Raw genomic sequence first — 17,909 nt, 5'->3', positions numbered from 1 at the left:
GAAACTCGTGTGCCTAGAGCCGTGCTCTGCAGTAAGAGAAGCCGCGGCAATGAGAAACCCCTGAACCACAACTAGAGAGTAGCCCCTGCTTGCCACAACTAGAGAAAGCCCGCGCGCAGAAACGGAGACTCAGGATGACTGAAAATAAAATGAAAAAAATAAAATAAAAGTAAAAACCTAGGTCATGACACGGTCCTTCTCTCCTCACAGTCCTCCCAGGGCGCCCCACTCTCCCCTGAGAAAAGTCCAAGTGCCCCCAGCGGCCCCCCAGGACCCTGCTGGTCCCGTTACACTGCTCCTCTCAGCTCTCACCCTTCCTGGGTCCTCCCCAGCCACTCCAGCACTTGCAGTTCCTCTAACGAGCCCCAGGGCCTTTGCACCAGCTGTTCCTTCTTCCTGAAATACTCTAATCCAGAGTCCATTTCTCCCTTGTGTCCTTCCTTCTTTGTTCATATGTCCTTGATCTCCTTGGTTGACTTGCAGCTGAATTGGCTGGCTGGGCCCCCTTCCTCAGCTCTATTTATATTTTCTCCTGTACTCAGCATTTTCGACTCATTCCGAAATTTCTGTACTTATTTTCTTTACTGCCTGCTTCCCCCTCCTGGGTGGTCTGCTCCAGAGGGCACGGAGCTCTGCTTGACTTGCTCACTGCTGCCTCCCCAGTGCCTGGTACACAGTAAGTGCTCAATCAGTGTTTGTTGAATAAATGTTCAAATGAAGGGAGAAGTGAAACCTTTCCTTCCTGTCCGCCGAGGCCTCCCAGGGAGGGGCTGGAGGGCTGTGGAGCTATGTGTCACTTCTCAGGTGCCATCAAGGCTGGGCAGAGGGTGCAGTTTCCCAGGTATTTGGCGGTGGTTGTCACCAAAGGGCTGTTCCCGCCCAGCTGGGTTGGCAGGAAAGCCAAATCGATAAAGCGCAGGAGATAAGCAGATTCAAGAGAAGACACAGAGGGTTATAGGGCGATTTCCAAACAGTTCCTGCGAATTTGCTGGAGTGGGCGAAGGGCCTGCTTGGCCGGGCCCCTCGCACGTAGGGTGGGGGCTCCTCGCCTTGCTCTCTGAGAGGTGGAGGACATGACTGGGAGCCTCAGAGACTCTGGCTTGAGGCTCCACCACTTCTGAGTTGGGTGCCCTCGGTCTCAGTCTCCTCATCTGTGAAATGACATGAGACCTGGCATGCGCGTTGCTTAGCTGGGCTTGGCCTGAACGAAGTGTCCGTTAAGCAGCAGTCATTGCTCTTCTAGCCCCTGCGACACCTCTTGGCAGCTGCGCAACCTCGGGTAAGTCACATGGCCTCTCCGGGCTGGGTCTCAGTTGCTCCTCTGTAAAAGGGCGTGTGTGTGTGCTCACTCGTGTTTGGCTCTTTGTGACCCCATGGACTGTAGCCTGCCATTCTCCCCTCTCCATGGGGTTCTCCAGGCAAGCATGCTGGAGTGGGTAGCCATTCCCTCCTCCAGGGGATCTTCCCAACCCAGGGATCAAACCCAAGTCTCTTGCATCTCCTGCATTGGCAGGTGGATTCTTTACCACTGAGCCTCCTGCAAAGCCCGAAGGGGACATAATGCCAACCTCAAAGGCCATTGGGAAACCTTATAGAGGCTCCAAATGTGTTGACTGATTGGGGCTGGGAAGCTGGGTGGATGAGGACTCATCTGCCTGATGCCTGGAAACATCAGGTCCAAGTTAGCGGCACCTGGGAAGGGCTTGGGGCAAGTGGGGGGAGGGAAGCCACCAGCCTGGGAAAGGGGAGGATGGAGAGGGGAAATCCCAGAGGCTTCATTGAGGAGGTAAGCTTTGAGCTGGGCTGTAAAACTGGGGTGAATGTTTAAAAATTTACTTTTGGCTGTGTTGGGTCTTCGATGTAGCTCCTGGGCTCTACAGCACGGGCTCAAGCCGCTGTGGTGCACCGGCTTACCTGCTCCTTGGCATGTGGGGTCTTCCTGGACCAGGGACCGAACCCCTGTCCCCTTCATTGGTAGGCAAGAGTCGTAACCACTGGACCACCGGGGAAGTCCATGGGGGAGAATTTAAAAACTGGCAGCACTGAGGCTGAGGCTGCTGTGGAGAAATGGCACACAGCTGGTGGGAGAGTTGATGAGCCAACCTTTTCTGAAAGCCACCAGGCAATTTACAGCCAGAGCCGGAAGGTGATTTATGTTTCTACGACCTATGCTCGGAACCTCTTCTAGGGATTGATAACGTAAAATGCGGACAAAGGTTTATGTGTAAAGGGGTTCCTGCCAGGGTGATTTAAAATAATAAAAGTGGAAGCAACTTTAAGGTCCACCCCTGGGCGACAGCTAATCCGAGGAATACAACCCTGAGGCAGTACTTTCTACATTCTTTGGAAACGGAGCTTCCGGTAACACGGGCAATGCCGAGACCAGGGGGCTACGTGTCAAAAGCAGGTCGTGAAATCACACCCCCTGTGTTAGGTCATTTGCTAAAAGGCATAGAAAAAAAGACTGGAAGGACATCTCACAGCGTGCCCACATGGGTTGTCCCTTCATGGTGGGATTGCGGAAAATGCTAATATTTTTCTCGGCTTTGCCAAACTGTCACCAGGCCTCCGCAGTCCTCTGGCGATCAGTGGAAGCAATAGAGTAAAAGAGGAAACAGGTTAAGGAAGAAAGGAGTGGAAAGAGGAGGTGGCAGCTGGAAGCTGTTCAGGGGGACACTGAACAAGCTTGTCAGGCTTACCTCCTAAACCTGTCGCAGGCCCCCTCCCTAGTGACCCCTCCCCACGCGATGGGCCCCTCCTGACTGTCCTTCACCTGCAGGCCCCGTGATCTCCTGATGTCCAATCACATCACTTCTTAGCTGTAAACCTTCCATGTTTTGGCTTTAAAAAAAAAATCATTTATTTTTAGCTGCGCTGGATCTTCGCTGCTGCTTTCTCTAGTTGTGCCAAGTGGGGGCTATTCTCTAGTTGAGGCGCGCGGGCTTCTCATTGCAGTCGCTTCTCTTGTTGCAAAGCACGGGCTCTAAGGTGCGCAGGCTTCAGTGGCTGTGACTGCTGGGCTCCAGAGCTCAGGCTCAGTAGTGGCACATGGGGTTTAGTTGCTCCAAGGCATGTGAAATCTTCTCAGATCGGGGCTTGAACCCATGTCTTCTGCACTGGCAGGTGGATTCAGTAATTCTTTACCACTGAGCTACCAGGGAAGCCCTACTTTTTGGCTTTAAAACATCCACTGCTCTCAGCTCCGAGGCTAAAGCTCCTGGAGCAGACTCGGGGCCTCGAGTGGTCGCTCAGGCAGGAGCCTTGGGCACAGGGTCATGTCAGGATGTTCCCTTGCCTTTCTGTTCGTCTTATCTATCACCATCATCTCTCTAGGAGGAGCCCGGCCTAGCACTGGGCCGCTGCAGAGTGGGGCCCTTGGCACGGATATGAGGTCTGAATTTACTAGGGAGGTGGTTTCAGGTGGCAGTGACATTCAGGTGTTGAGCAAGGGTGGTTCAAGGTGGGTACTTGCTACCGTTCTGGAGGGAAGCCGGGCTGGGCTGGACGGCCGTGGCCCAGGAGGAGGACTGGTGGGGACTGGTGGGCCACAGCAGGGCTGAGCTGGGGGAGGGAAGCTGAGGCTCAGGGCGGGGGGCAGCCCCACAAGGCCTCATCTGCACACTAGTCAGCTCCCAGGAAGCCCCACCTGTTCCCGGTGTGGTGATTCAAACCTATCTTCCTTTGGAAAAAGCACTTCAGATGGTGAGGGTTTTTTTTTTTTCCCCATCGCCCTGAAGGGCGGCGAGGCGGCAGGACCACAGAGGGAGGGGTTCCAGCAGGCGGCCAGCTGAGAAATGGTCCTCCATGCGTGATGCAAGGTCACTCAGGGACAAGATGCTGCCCCCTCCCTCCCAAATGCCCTTCCATCTTCCAGGTACCATCAGAGGAGGCTGGGCTGGGCCTGCCAGTCACCCTCCCCGAGGCAGACTCCTGAGGAAACCCTGGGCCCCTTGCAGTCAGACGGTACATGCAGCTGGGGGCTCCTGAGCCTGCTTCACACAGAACCAGAGACCAGGAGATGCAGCGACTGGCCCATGGCCACCAGGCAGGCCCAGCAAGGGGAGTGGCGGAAGCTGCCCCTGAGGGTCTCATGGCAAGAGCCCCAGGCTCCCAGGCCGCCTGCCCTGGGTGCAGCACTTCACCCTTGCAGACCCCCGGTTCTCTCCATGAGCCAAACAACCCATGTGGCAGCAGGTTCCCGGCCTTGCTTTGCACCCCAAGCCTGCAGGGGTGACCTGGCTCCAGACTCTGCCTCCTGAGGAGAGGCTGGTACTGCCCGAAGAACCGGGAGGCTGAGGAGGAAAAGGCCACGGTCCGCAGGGCACCCTCTGAGGCAAGCTGCCCACAGGACTCTCCCATTGACACCGTATCCGGCTCTCCCTGGCCGGGCCTGGGGCAGCCCGTGGTGCCAGACTGTGAACCGCATCCAGATGATTCCAACACCCATTCCCTCCTTCCTGTAAAGAGCCTGGGGTGCTCGGCCTGGCCGCCCGGGGGCAGCACGAAATGAAGGGCGGGCTGTGCCCGGAGGAGCCCACCGGCCTGTTTCCTCATTCGCAGGAAGCGTGCGCTGCAGGTGGGTGCTTGCGGGCCTCTCCCTGGGCTCCTGGGTCCTGTCTCCCCAGCCCAGGGCCCAGCCCAGCGAGGCTCTGAGACCCTCTGCAGGCAGGGAGTCGACAGCTGCTGCCCCAAGGCCGGTCTTCCACCTTCTCTCTGCGGGGGATCTTTCCAGCAAGTGCCTTTTTCGAGACTGAAGTTATTCCAGCACTTCACGTCACGAATGAAATCCCTGGACCTGTGCTGGGCACCCTGCAGGCCCTGCTGCAGAGCGGGGTCCAACCTCAGCCCTGGGCCTTGTGGGCAGGCTTCAGGGGAGGAATCCGGGCCTGTTGGGGAAGGGAGGCCTGCTGGCGGCCAGTGTCAGGCTGGCCACAGAGCAGGGGCCCCCACCTTCTCTCGGCGTCGCCTCAACCCTTGGCACGAGCGGGGAGCCCCCTTTATGCCTCGCTCAACTTGGGTTTTACCTCGAGGCCCAGAGGTTCTGGCTGTTTCTGGGCCAGCTTTGAGCTGGAGTGTCACAAGTTCTGAGGACAAGCTGTGATGCCACCTCTAGGGATTGCCAGAGCCCATGCTGCCCGGGAAAGGCTCCTCCCGGCACAACCTCACCCGACTGTCCTCGGTGGGGAGCCCAAGGTGCAGCAACATTGCACCGGGCCCCATGCTCAGCCTATGAGGCAGGGATGTCACAAGCCCATTCTCTAGCTGTGGAAGCTGAGGCTCAGACTGAGCCCAGCAGCTGACAGACATTCCAGGCTCATGGCACCCGACCTGCCGGGGCTTGGGGGCTCTTTCCCGAGGTGTTCTCCCTGGCCCTCCTTTCGGGAACTGGGGGTACCTGGCTAGGGTGGGGGCGGGGAGGACCCAGTGGCTGCACCCTACCCGGCAGCTCCGATAGGGCGGGGGGGTCAGACGGCCGAGAACCTTCCCCTCTGCTGGGCTGTGGCCTTCCTGCCACAGAGCCAAGGAGCAGCGGCCACATTCTTGCTCTTTTTTTTTTTTTTATTGCCAAATTCAAATTTACAAGGAAGTTCCAGTTTTCATTTCCACCCTTGTGTTCAGTACCCACGAAGCATGAGTCATGCTGGCGAGAGCAGGTACTTCCCTGGAATGGTCCCGAAGCCCAGAAAGCATGAGGTTTCTCAATCCCACTCCACCCCGGGACAAGAATTATTTACATATTTTCAACTCGGAGGAACATAAGGAACCCTTACAGTTTCCGCCCCCTGTCATCGTGACTACATTAAATATTTCTTATTTATTGCGTCTAGAAAAGAAGGTGAGTGTTGGTCCTCACCCCGCCTCACGCCTTTTGGACCAGTGCATCTTGAGACCTTAGGGAAATCTAGTGTATGTCTGTAGAGAGGTGCATTCCGTCACTCAGCCGCTGGTTGCAGGGCAGGTGTCTGGGGGGGGCGCGGCGAGCTGCCTTCTGCAGAGAGTAGCACGCAGGGCAGGCCTGGAGGGGCAAGGGGGCACAGAGGGTCTGCTGGTGCCGCAGGACAATCAATACCCTCTCCCGGATGGGTGGGGGAGCACGTGGCTGTCTGACTTTGAGGCGCCCCTGCTGGCAAACCAGAAACACATGTGCTTTTCCCTAGCCACTTTCAAAGCTGATATTTGGGGGTAGATGTGACCAGCTCTGCCCCTGACTTGGCAAACCCGGTCTCTGGAGGATGTGGAAATGGAGGGATGGTGATCTGAGTCTGGTACCCATGTGTCACGTGGCCATGGCCCCCGCCCCCCTCAGGCTCACCAAGAATTCCTGGTTCTAACTCTCTCTGCCCCGGAGACCCAGTGCCTGCTGTCTAGAAGGGCCCCTCTGGAGGTGCCCCCACTGTTCGCTTTTCAGGGGTGCTCCTGAAGACACGGCTGTGCCCAGTGTTGCCCAGACAGTGGGGATCTGGCTGCCAGCAGGCTGTGGGCGGCCCGGGACCAACCCTGCGAGCCCACCTAGGGAGAGGTCTGCCCCTGGGCCAGGCATGGGGTGGAAGCCTGGCCTGATTGCACCTTCTGCTCAACAGCCCATGGAGGCCGGTCTGCGTTTAGCTCTCCCGCCTGGCGATGCTGCCCCGGGTCCTTCCGGGCACGTGGTCCCTGCTGGCCAAGACCTTGCTCCTTCAGAGCTTGAAGGGCTGGGTCCACCTGCCTGGGCTTCTTCCTCAGAATAATGTCACTGGCCTTTCCTCCTTTCTGCTGCTCCAAAATCGTTTCAAAAGTAGAAGTGGGGGGCTCCGGAGCGATCCTGCGCCTCATCCAGCCAGGGGCACCAGTGGGGTCCCCCCTTGACAACACACACTTTCTCCATCTTTCTGTCCCCGCTGCCTGTCCTTTCCGGAGGGCTCCGCTGAAGGTCATGGCTTGTCCCTCCTTGCTGGGGCCCCTGGAATTTCTGCCGAAATGGCCCTGTCTGAGCTGGGTCTTTTCTCCGGATGGTGCTGGCTGGTCTCACCTGCCCAGGGGCTTCTGATGGCTGGAAAGACCTGTCCCACAGATGCCATGCCCCTTCCTCGGGGGAACCGGGTGTTTCCTTCAGGAGGGTGACTCTGCCCAGGCAGGCCCTGCCTGATTGCAGATGGAGGAGGAGGTGAGGGGGACAGGGTCCTCCAACAGGTGAGTTTGCGTAGCATTTTCTGAGGCCGCTTGATAACCCAGCCCGGCCAGTGCTGACACGGTGGGTGCTCACACTCTTGTGGGAACACGTGGAAGCCAATTCTGCAAGGTCTGAACATCGATCAGTGAGGTGAGGGTCGCTTGGCTGTGCCTGGTTTGAGCAGAAAGAACATCTTGGGAGCTTTATCGGATAGAGGAGACCTGGTCTGCACACACCAAGCCCAAATGGAGAAGGAAGCAGGGGTTTTCATTACAAAACAAAACCAAACACAAATGAGCTTGCATCTTTACAGCAGCAGCTGAGAGGAAGAGGGACAAAACCCAGGCTCCTAGGACATCATGTCCTCGCTGCTGGGCAGGGGGTGACCCTTGGGGTGTTCCTGCCTGTGGGCACCCACACAGCTGAGCAGCAGCCTTGGAGCACGGTTTCCATGACCTTTTCTTTCCATCAGAGCCTCAGAGGCCAGAGTCCCTGCAGTCCCACACAGTTCTTTCTTAGGCAAGTGGAGAGACGGTGACAATTGAAGGCCACGCTGGAAAGCTGTCCTGTTTGGTTTTAGTCCAGAAGGATGGGGAGGGGACCTGACCACAGTCCCCCTTTTCATGGAAAGATCTGGGTGACGCCCTGGGCTGCCACGGCAGAGAAACTTATGGCCCTCTCAGCTCTGTATGTACCTGAGGATATGTGTCTCTCCCTTATTTATGCTTAAACAATACTTTAAACTTTCCAGAAGAATTTCTATCATTCCACAGGCTCGCCGGGTTAGTGAGAAACAAAGAAGTCAGAATCCCTTAAGACAATGGAGAAGGCCAGACAGAAAACTCTAAACCGCAAATCCTGGGAACTTCAAGGGAAAATGAAAACGAAATCTCTACAGGAATATTACACTTTTAACATGACATCAAACCTTAGGGCGGAGGACGTTTCTTTCTTTTTTTTTTTTTGAACTTTTTAAATAGCTGTTTTTCATCTGCTGCCAAAAGCAAGGATAAATATCCCAAGGAGGTGTTTATCGAAGTTCGCTTTTCTAGAAATTTCTACAAGAAGTGACCACGTCCGCTGCTTCTCTGCACACTGTGGGTGGTGGCAGAGGACCTCCAAGACAGGGGAAGGGCTGGCTGATGAACCGAGTGCTGCTGATGGGTCCTGCCACTGCACCCCCCCACCCCCAGGGCCGAGGGCTCTGAGACCAGGAGCCCAGCCCCCTCCCTGAGGCGGCTGTAGGATGATCTGGGTTCCCTGGGGGTGTTGCCACTGGTCCCAGCCTGCACTCAAAGAGGTGTGAAGTCAAAGGGGGATTAGAATTGGAGCAGAGGAGCCCGAGGGTGGTTTGAAGTGCTCCCTGGGGTCGAGAAGAACTGTGAATGTTCCCGGAGTGGGGTCAGCCGGTCCAGGTCCCTGCCAGCGGGGCCACACACACACACACACACACACGCACACGTACGCGTTGAAGGTGGCCAGCTCAGGGCTCGGCGGGGTCTGCTGGCTCTGGCTGCCCAGCCCCCGAGCCCGGGGCCTCTGTGGCCACCGTGGCTGGCGAGGGTGGCGGCGGGATGCCGGTGAGGGCGTGGAGGCTGTGGTGGTCGACGGGCGGGACGAGGGTCAGCGACTCCACGCTCAGCGTGTCTGCAGTGTCCTCGCAGAGCAGGGAGATGGTGGGCTGCTGGGCGGGGGTGAGGCTGGGCGACAGGGTGACGGGCTCCATGTCCGTGCTCCTCGCCAGGCTCTTGCCGGGCCTGGCCTCGGCTTCTGTTTCGTTGACGATCACCAACTGGTCGGGGAGGTTAGGCTGAGGCTGCTCCGTGATCATGGGGTCATCTGGGCAAGGAGGGGAGAAGAAAGAGAAGCACGCTCAGCTCCGATAGACTCCGCTAGCGCTGGTACCCTCTGCTCCCGTCCTGAACAAAGGCCCGGGGACGTGTGGGTGGGAGATGAAGTGTGTGGGGGAACCAGCTTGCCTCCCCTCCCTCCTTCTGGGGACCCACCTAGATCTGGGGCAAGTCGAAGCCCAGGGTTACCCTGACTTGTGAAGCAAGGGACACATTTAGGGGCCTGTGCAGAGTGGATCCGGAAGCCCAGTTCCCTGTGCCAGGAAGCAGCCTAAACCGGCTCTGAGTATGAACCACCTGCCTGAGGAGAAATACATGTTTAGTGAGAGAAGGGCTTGGGTGTGCTGATCACCGCAGGCCATTTCTCAGAGTCTATATTTGGTAACAGTGCCCAAGAAGGAACTCACTGCAATATTAAAAAAAAAAAAAGAATTCTATAGAACTTTTCAGCTTTGCAAAACTAGAACAAGACTTCGGACTGTGGTTCTCTCACCTGCTCCTGCTCTGAGTGCTGAGTTAGCACCCAGCAAGGGGCTGTGATTGCCAGGCCATTTCTATGCTGAGGGTCTCTCCCTTTCCACCCCCCATGCCGGGGCCACCGAGAGAAACCACGTCAGGAGGGAGGGGTGGCCCGAAGCGGTTATTTTTGGAGCAGCAGTTTCTTTTTTTGGTGCTTTTTGAAATCCGTTGATTAGATTACAGGCGAATGGCTTATTTGCTTTTCAAAGAGGAGCAGGGCTGGCAGAGACACCAGCTGGACTAGGGCTCCCTCATTGGAAACATCTGCCAAGACTTCACATGCCAGAGATCGGAAAACACAGATGAGAAGCCCATGGGCATCTCGCTTGGAGAGCAAATCTCCCTTGTTAAAGATCCTGGGGTCAACAGGGCTTTGAGCACACTGTGTGGAGAGGGGAATCCAAAAACACTCTGGGCCCAGGGATGATGGCAGACGTTGTTTTTTTGGTTCAATGTGATTCCACTTAAGTGAGTTGTATTTTTTTTTAAGTTAAGCCAAAACAAAACAGAACCGCAAACTGAACACAGAGCAAAAGAATGGAAAAACCAAGTGCAAAATAAAACCGAAGGGCGTACAGAATGGGATGCAAGAGAGGAAAGAGGGTCCCCAGCGTGGAAAGAAAGCACAAGCAACAGATGGGGTTTCCCAAAGGACACATCGCTCCTTCCCAGAGGACCCCCACCCCGGGCACGGCGAGCTCAGAAAGGCCCCGGGTCACTTCTGCACAAGGTCCTTTTTCTCCCCCACCCCAACCCTTTTTTTTTTTTTAGGAGTAGGCCCACAGAATACCACCACACGGGGCTTTGGGATGGGGTGGTATCGGTGGACATGGGTGAGCACTGGTGGAAAAAATGATTCAAGGTGCGATCTGAGCCCAGAAATGCTGAGTAAACAACCCCACACGCTTTCTGGTTTCTCTGAATTTCAGTCAATCTGCTCCACTCAGTAAGGACGCCTGGTGGTGATGGGCTGATTTCAGGCCTTGGGCTCATGTTGGGATGTGGCGCGCCCTGAACGTGAGGCTCTTGAGCATGGGGCTCACCTGCTCCGGCAGCCTCGCCTCGCTTCACACGAGCGTGTCCAGGAACTTATTACAGACGGACTCACGTGTGGGCTTAGCTGCTAGCGAGGCAGTTTGGAGATGACTAACCAGCCAAACGGCACTTCTGTGCCATCTGGAGACAGAGCTTCGGAGCACTTCCTTCACGTTTTCTGCAGAATTCTCCAGGAGAATTCCCTCTTTGCTCGGGTCTGCACTTGCACGCAGATTTTCAAGAGGCTGGCAAACCTCATTCCCTGAGTCCTGCCCGGGTTTCTGGTGGTGAAAACGATCAATCGTGTAGAAAGGCTGCCGTTAAATATATTAGGAAACAAACCAACAAATGAAGCAGTGCACACAAAAGTGGTTTCTTTTTTAGGAAAAGAACAGCTTTATTAAAAGGATCCATTTGTCCCCTGAAAAAAAGCCTCTTCCTATTTTTTTTAAACAAGAAAAATAAACTTTTCTTATCCACCGCCTACAACACTGTTCTTTGTTTCTACCTACCTATCGATCATCTTCTATCACCTATTTCCCATCTATCTATCTATATCTGCCTACTGATTTTTAAACTAACAGCTGCTTCCTGAATGTTAGCTCCAAATTTATACATTCAGAGAAAATTTCTACATTCAAGGGAAAATTACCCAGGGAGGACACTGTTCTTGGTCAAGCACGGACCCGCAGTGGTCACTGCGGATCCTCTGGCCTCCCTTGCCTGCTGGTGTTTCTGAGCTCCGAGGGCACAGGTTTGGGCCTGACCCAGGAGACGAGCGGAGGCCGGAGCCGGAGAGCCCGACGTCCAGTTCCCGTGAGGGGTGCTCAGCCTCCCTGTGGTGCTGCCCCGAGTTGAAACCAAGGCAGCGGGTGCCCTGAGTCCCTGGGTGCCACCCTCGGAGGCTGATCTGCAGCTCCAGGGCTGACCCTAGTCAAGTGGGTGACATGCTCAGGCTGGGGTAGGTGGGACTGAGCGACGTAGGGAAGAAAAGACAGCAAGTAGGAGGGCAAAGCTCAGGGGAGGCAGCTTTTAAATGCAAGAGAAGGCAAAGGCTCCTGTCTGCCCAGCCGGAGGGCATGGGGCAGGGGGCACCCTAGGGGGAGCACCGCGGGAGGGTGTAGTGACCGCAGCCCACAGACGGCCGCTATTTGGAGCTCTGATCGCAAGAAGGGAGAATGGTGGCGTCACGTCCACCAGTCCGCTTACGAGTGAAAGGACTTGGCCTCCGGCTGGCATGTGATGGAATCTACCGCTTGATAGGAGCAAGGCTGAGGAGAGGGCGAGTGGGGTGGGGGTGGGGCGGGGAGGAAAAGGAAAAGAAAAAAAAGCAACTAGGTGACTTCCTCGTGGCCTTTTGCAAATTCTACTGCCTAGCCCTCATGGCCTAACTGGGGGGCCTTGGGAGGAAGGGGCTGGAGACCCCCTTAGCTCAGGGCTTGTGCCTCGCCTGGTGCAGTGTCTCATGGAGGGCAGTGTTTCCAGACTGCCCGGCTCTGCCTCGTGGAGGAGCTGACCCAGCTGCAGCCCCTGCGTCAAGGGTCAGGAGGTTTGGTCCTCAGGTGGGATGAGGCCAGAAGGGGACCAGAGCTGAGGAAATGGCTCGGGTGGACGGCTGGGGCTCCCTGTGCCCTCGCCCGGCGTTCTGGGGGTCTGCAGGAGTTGGAAATGCAGCGTGCGGGGCGGTGGCGGGGGGCGTCGAGGGCCCAGGAGGCTAACGGAGGAGACCTGCCTGCAGTGACCGAGCCAGAGGTGCCGTGACAGCTGCCGATCGAAGCACTAAACCCAGTGGCCGCCGTGACTGTCGGCCTCCGACAGGCTGAACACTCGCCGGCGTCCTTTCCTGCCACTCCTGACTAGAGGGAAACACAGCGACAGATCACAGAGAGCTCGTAACAACTGCACAGAGAAGGGGGACACGGAGGGGGACAGAGAAGTGACGGACGCGGAGCATCGACGACAGCGCGCGGCGGGGGCGGGGGCTGGGCTCCGGGGGGCTGCTGACGCGGCCCCCACGCAGGGGGACACCCCGCCCCACCCACCAACCCCGGGAGAAGGTGGGGGCCAAGACGAGCCAAGAACCACATCATCTGCTCGTGGGACTCAAGCAGGTAAAGACGGCGGAGGTCTGTCCTGTTGGGAAGGAAAGCCTCGGGGTGGTCAGCGACACCTGGCCTCGGTGATGGAGGAACAGAACTGCCTGCAGGTTAAGATGAAAACCCTGCATCCCTGGGCCCACCTGAGGAGGGAAGGGTGTGCGGTTGGGGGATCGCAGTTAGAGAAACAAGTGGATTTCTGACCCCCACTGACAAGGCAGCCCCTGAAGCCACCAGCGGAGCCTCCCGTGACCCCTCCCCGGTCAACCCCTCCCCAGCCGCGAGGTGACGCTCCACCGGCCGCCGCGCTCTGCAATCCGCTCCTTTGAAACCAAGACTGAACCACAGCAGCAAGATCTGAGGGCAGGCGCCAAGCGGCCAGGGGGTGGGTTCTAATTGGCTGCAACAAATGTGTTAGGAACATCTCCCTGGGGAGGAACCAACCGCCCCTTCTGAGACAAACTCGCCTTGGGGCCAAGCTTAAGAGGAACGCCACGGGGTGCAACAAGGCGAGCGAATGGAACTGCTGGCTTAAAAGGGGTTACAATGGCACATGTGATGTTAGGTGTGTTTTACCACACTTAAACTTAATGTCACGGAGAACACTGGGGAGAAGAGAGAAGACGTCTGACTTGGGGTTTTGTCCAAGAGTCCTGCCCGCCTGTGGTGCTGGACGTCAGTGACACACAGGTTGGCCCTGAGCTGTCTGGCGCTCAGTCGGCCCAAGTGGGACCAACTGGGTGCTTGGGGCTGAAGGTCACAGGTTCAGATAATTGTCTCAGGGAACAGGTGAGGACGGGGAGGGAGGGACTGGGACAGGCGTCCAACACGGGGCCACCAGGAGCCAAGCTCTTCCTTCTTCCTATAAACGCTCAGGGAAGAGTCAGAGGGACCGCAGCTCAGAATTCCCTGGGCCTGAAGATGGACACTGGAAAGAGCGGCCTTGCCTTCAGTCTGACTTCATTTCTTAAAAAGTTTTCCATCATCCTCCTCAAAGTCACTCACCCGGAACACAGGTGAAACGCAACGGACTGAAGGTCGGAGGCAGAGTGGCTGTTTGAGGAACCTGGTGTGGGCAGAGAGCTCTTAGAGGAGGCTTTCTTACTAGAGTCCCACAGTGTGCGCACGTGTGTGCATGTGTGCGTGTGTGTGTGTGCACGTGAGCACACGCATGGGCATAACCCAGAAGATACTTCTAAAGTGTTCCTACTGATCCTACATTTGGTTCTAAAATTTTGGTTCTAAAATTGGGTCTCTAAAAGAGTTCTCTCTTTCCCGCCATGTTTTCTTCAGTTTCTGTTTCCCAAAACCATAAAATGTTTAAGGAAAAAAAACCTCCTCATTCCAAACCCATAATTTTCTCCCTGGAGAACGAGCCGAGGCCCACGAGGCTGGCTATGCTGGAAGAGCCAGCGACAAGAGGCCGGGTGTCTGGACACCTCTGCAGCACAGGGTGCCTGCTTGGAAAGACCTGAGGATCCCAGCAAATTGTCTTTAAAGGACGGTGGGAACAGGTGGACCCATGCATCAGGTGTTGAAACCAAACAATAAAAGCCCCTCGGGGCCCAGCTTTAACAGATAAATAATTCGCAATGAGAATAGAATCCCCATGCCCCAGCTCTTTCTGGTTGGCTCCTGTGGGTACCACAGAATTCAGTTTTGACCTCTCCTTCAGTCTGGGGCTTCCCTGGTGGCTCAGACAGTAAAGAATCCACCTGCAATGCAGGAGACCCAGGTTTGATCCCTGGGTCGGGAAGATGCCCCTGGAGAATCCCATGGACAGAAGGAGCCTGGTGGGCTACAGTCTATGGGGTTGCAAACAGTCAGACAAGACTGAGGGAATACACTTTCACTTTCACTTCAGCCTGGGAGTCTCTTGGCCCTGATTTGAGGGCCTTCGCTTGCTAAGAAGCCACTCATGAGTGTCCACGATCTGTCTTTGGTATGTAAAGGAGACTCAGAAGCAGGTGCTCCACGCACAGAAGGATATCTGCGGGCCCCTGGCAAACTGGTGACCTGTCTAGTCGGGTCCCTTCCCTCTTCTGGTGGCGGTCCCTCTGCCCATGCGGGCGTGAAGCCTCAGCTGGGGCCTTGGGCCTGATGGGCATGGGGGCTATTTCTTGGAGACAAACCAGCCCTTGGGTCTGTATTTGCAAGAATGGAATTGATAGGTAGATCCCAGAGAGGTGGGGGAAAGGAATGGACTTGTCACCAGCCAGATTCTGGACTGGTCCTTGGGGAACTGACCCAAAGGACACCTTCTCCAGGGAGCCCTCTAGTCAGCCCCTCATTCTTGGGCTTTTGCCCCCAGTGATGCCTCCTCTGGGAGGCTTAGGCCCTGCCCGCAGCCCCCAGCTCATAGTTTATAAGCTCTTGGGCAGGGTGTGGGGCTAGGTTGGTGGAGAGACTCTACTGAGTTCAGGTCTGATGCCCATGTGACTGAAGGCCCCATGGGAAGCTGAGGAAATTCATGTTTGGGATAAACATGGGCCTCTTTCAAACCCAGGCAGGAAACGCAAGGTCCCTTGGGCTGGACCAAGGGTGGAGGCGGAAAGCACAACAGAGCATCAAGAGAGTTTCACGCCCTCCTCTAGGGGGTGAACCCATGGCTGAGGACCCGCGGCTGTCTGGGTTCTGTTCTGTGGCTAACTGGGGGGCCTCTGGGTTCCACCTAGCAGGAGCTGCACAGTGACCTGGGCCTCTGTGAGAGGGCCGAGGCTCCTCGTCTGGCTCAAGAGCAACGGTTAGCTTCGGGAGGGGAGATGCCTGCACGTCTCCAGCCAGGAGCAGGACCAATGCCCAGGTCTCAGGGGTGCCCCCTGGAGGCACTGGGGACAGACGCAGGGAGGCGGCGAGGCGTGCTGGGTCATCTCCGCGCGTGGGGCAGGGCTCTGGACCTCGGAGGCTGGGTTCCTATCTGGGCACCTTGCTACCTGCTGCAGCACCCTGGCCAAGCTGTGAGACCCCTCCGAGCCTCTGTGGTTTTCAGCTGCTCAGTGTGAGGCAGAGGGTGGCAGAATTCAATGGGTGAGTATCTGTAAAGTGCTTCTGAGCTGCACGCCTGACACTGGATTTGGGAAGCAGCATCTACTGGGGCGCCCTGCGGCAGGGGCACACCTGGAGGGCTGGGCAGTGGGGGCCTAGGCCACACTGATGGCTGATAGTGTGAAGGTCATCTCTGCTTTTCATGGACGAAAGAGAAAGTGTTAGTCCCGTCTGACTCTTTGTGACCCCATGGACTGCAGCCCAGCCTGCCAGGCTCCTCTGTCCATGGGATTCTCCAGGCAAGAACACTGGAGTGGGTAGCCATGCCCTTCCCTTCTCCAGGGGATCTCCCATTTCCTTTTCCAGGGAATCTTCTGACCCAGGAATCGAACCTGGGTCTTCTGCATTGGCAGGTGGATTCTTTACTGTCTGAGCCACATAATTCCAGGTTTCAACCCTATGGGTCAGAGAAAGAGAACACTGGGTTCATCTCCTGGTGGACAGCATCTCCTGAGTGCTTTTGTGACCAAACTCTGACATGCACAGTGTGGCTTCAGGAGCACAGAAGCCCTGGGGTTTGCTAATTCCAGCTGCAGAGGGCCTGGCAGCTGCTCTCCACCCTGGGAACTTTCTGGACTCAGAAGGCTCAGAAACACACACAGTGCTTCTGATCCAGCACTGTGCCCTCAAAACCCACTTTGGGACAAGTGGCCCCCGTAGCTGGGCTGCTGCTGTTTGCTGTCCAGGCTGGATGGGGTCGGGGGTGAGGTCCTGGCCGGAGCTCCTGTCCGGCTGACCCTGCGGGGGAAAGTCAGATGACTTCCAAATCGGAAGCCTGAACACTGGGCCACCACCTGGGTGGACATCTAACCAGGACACGGGAAGAAGGGCACCCATCCCAATATAACCCTCCCCTCTTCTTTCATCTAGCAAGGCTGGGTAGGACACCAGGCAGAGGCTGGCCTCCTCTGGGTAGACCTGTCCCTCCAGGGAACCTGGAAACCCCATGGGCTGTTTTCTGGATGGACTTGGTGGCTGAAGGCTGGCCTGGAGGTTTGGCATCAAGAGGAAGTGACCAGAGATCCTACTGGGGCTTGCCGCCCCAACCTCGGGGCACCCTCTCCTTGCAGCAATCAACAGCCAGCTCCTCAGTTGAGAGGGAAGCACCAGCCGCCCCACAGGCAGGCCCTGTATCGGGAGGTGAGTTATTTCAGTGTCTGCAGAGATCTGGGTGGGTAGGCTGGGCCCCAGGCTTTTACTGTCAGGCAGCATAAAAAACGGGGCCTCCAACGCCCGCCTCTGCAGGCCTGCCAGGGACACACCGATCGGGAGCAGACAGCCGGGGGCTGACCATCACTCATCTACCCGACAGTGGGCTAACGGCCCCCGCGTTTCGGAGATGAGCAGACATGTCACTGGCACCGAGTAGGGGACGGTGAGGGTGGGGATGGAGGCCAAGAACAAAGAAACTGCGCAAAGTGCAAGGGGCCAAGGGGCAGAGCCCCAGGGCCACACTCAGCTGGACCTCTGCACACCCAGGCCCGACTTTGATAGCGTGGTTCTCTGCTGGCTTCAGCTGGAGGCAAAGAAGTGTATGGCTCTTTGGTTTGCTTAGCTGTCAGCTGTGCCTCCTTAAACGCGAAAGGAAGGTGTAACGGTGGCACCAGAAAGAGACTTTTCACCCAGAATGCAGCTGGAAGTCTGTGTGTGTGTGGGTGCACTCGACACAGACACAGAGCCGTGCACATGCCAGAGCACGCGGGCACACACGTGGCACGCCAACACATAACCCTGCTCTTGGGCCCTCAAAGCCAGCACGAGCCCAGGCTTCAGGGGGAGGCTGAGGGCTGTCCTTGGCTTCTGAGAAAGCTCTGTCTGGATTTCCCAGCTATGAGCCTGGGAATGGCAGCAGCAACTGCCTGGACATGCAGCCAACCTTCAGTCGGGCTCAGAAATAGCTCAGAAAGGGCGGTCGTCTCTCCCCGGGGTTGGGGCAGGGAGGGGAGCAGGTGCCGAGTGGAAGGGGGCTCTAAGTGAGGTGGCTTGAGGGTGACCTTGCTGCTGGGGCCCTCGTGAAAGTCCGTCAGAGATGGAGGTAATGGATGCTCACGGGAGGAGGGGCGGGGGTGTCCTGAGCCACAGGCGTGGAGACCAGGCGTGGTTAACCCTTTGCTGAGAACCGTGGAAGCTGAAAACTCTGGACAGAGGGGTTGGCGCCCAAGAGGATCTCTGCCTCTGGTGTGGAGTGGCTGGTGGCCCGGGGCCCTCAATTTC

The 17,909-nt window shown here is 56.8% G+C and overlaps 1 protein-coding gene and 1 long non-coding RNA gene across 8 annotated transcripts in view; one reads left to right on the top strand and one right to left on the bottom strand.

Annotated features, from left to right (window-relative positions):
- LOC108633880 lies at window positions 839-6,776 on the top strand. Its single transcript, XR_001917239.1, has 2 exons — window positions 839-1,279; window positions 3,875-6,776. It is a non-coding gene; the product is annotated as an uncharacterized LOC108633880 (long non-coding RNA).
- Window positions 6,156-17,909, bottom strand: part of CLEC16A (C-type lectin domain family 16 member A) — a 236,784-nt gene continuing 225,030 nt past the window's right edge. For 5 of the 7 annotated variants that reach the window (XM_018040271.1, XM_018040268.1, XM_018040272.1 and 2 more), the window contains one exon: window positions 6,156-8,989. In XM_018040271.1, coding sequence (XP_017895760.1) covers window positions 8,634-8,989 — 356 coding nt within the window. In that variant the 3' untranslated portion in view covers window positions 6,156-8,633. Of the gene's footprint in view, window positions 8,990-10,275; window positions 12,411-17,909 lie in introns of those variants that run through there. The other 2 variants (XM_018040273.1, XM_018040274.1) reach the window with 2 other exon arrangements.

This window comes from Capra hircus, chromosome 25 (assembly GCF_001704415.2).
Source record: "Capra hircus breed San Clemente chromosome 25, ASM170441v1, whole genome shotgun sequence".
Lineage (NCBI taxonomy): Eukaryota > Metazoa > Chordata > Mammalia > Artiodactyla > Bovidae > Capra > Capra hircus.
The sequence above is the reverse complement of the archived record's forward strand: the minus strand, read 5'-3'. Positions and strand labels throughout refer to the sequence as shown.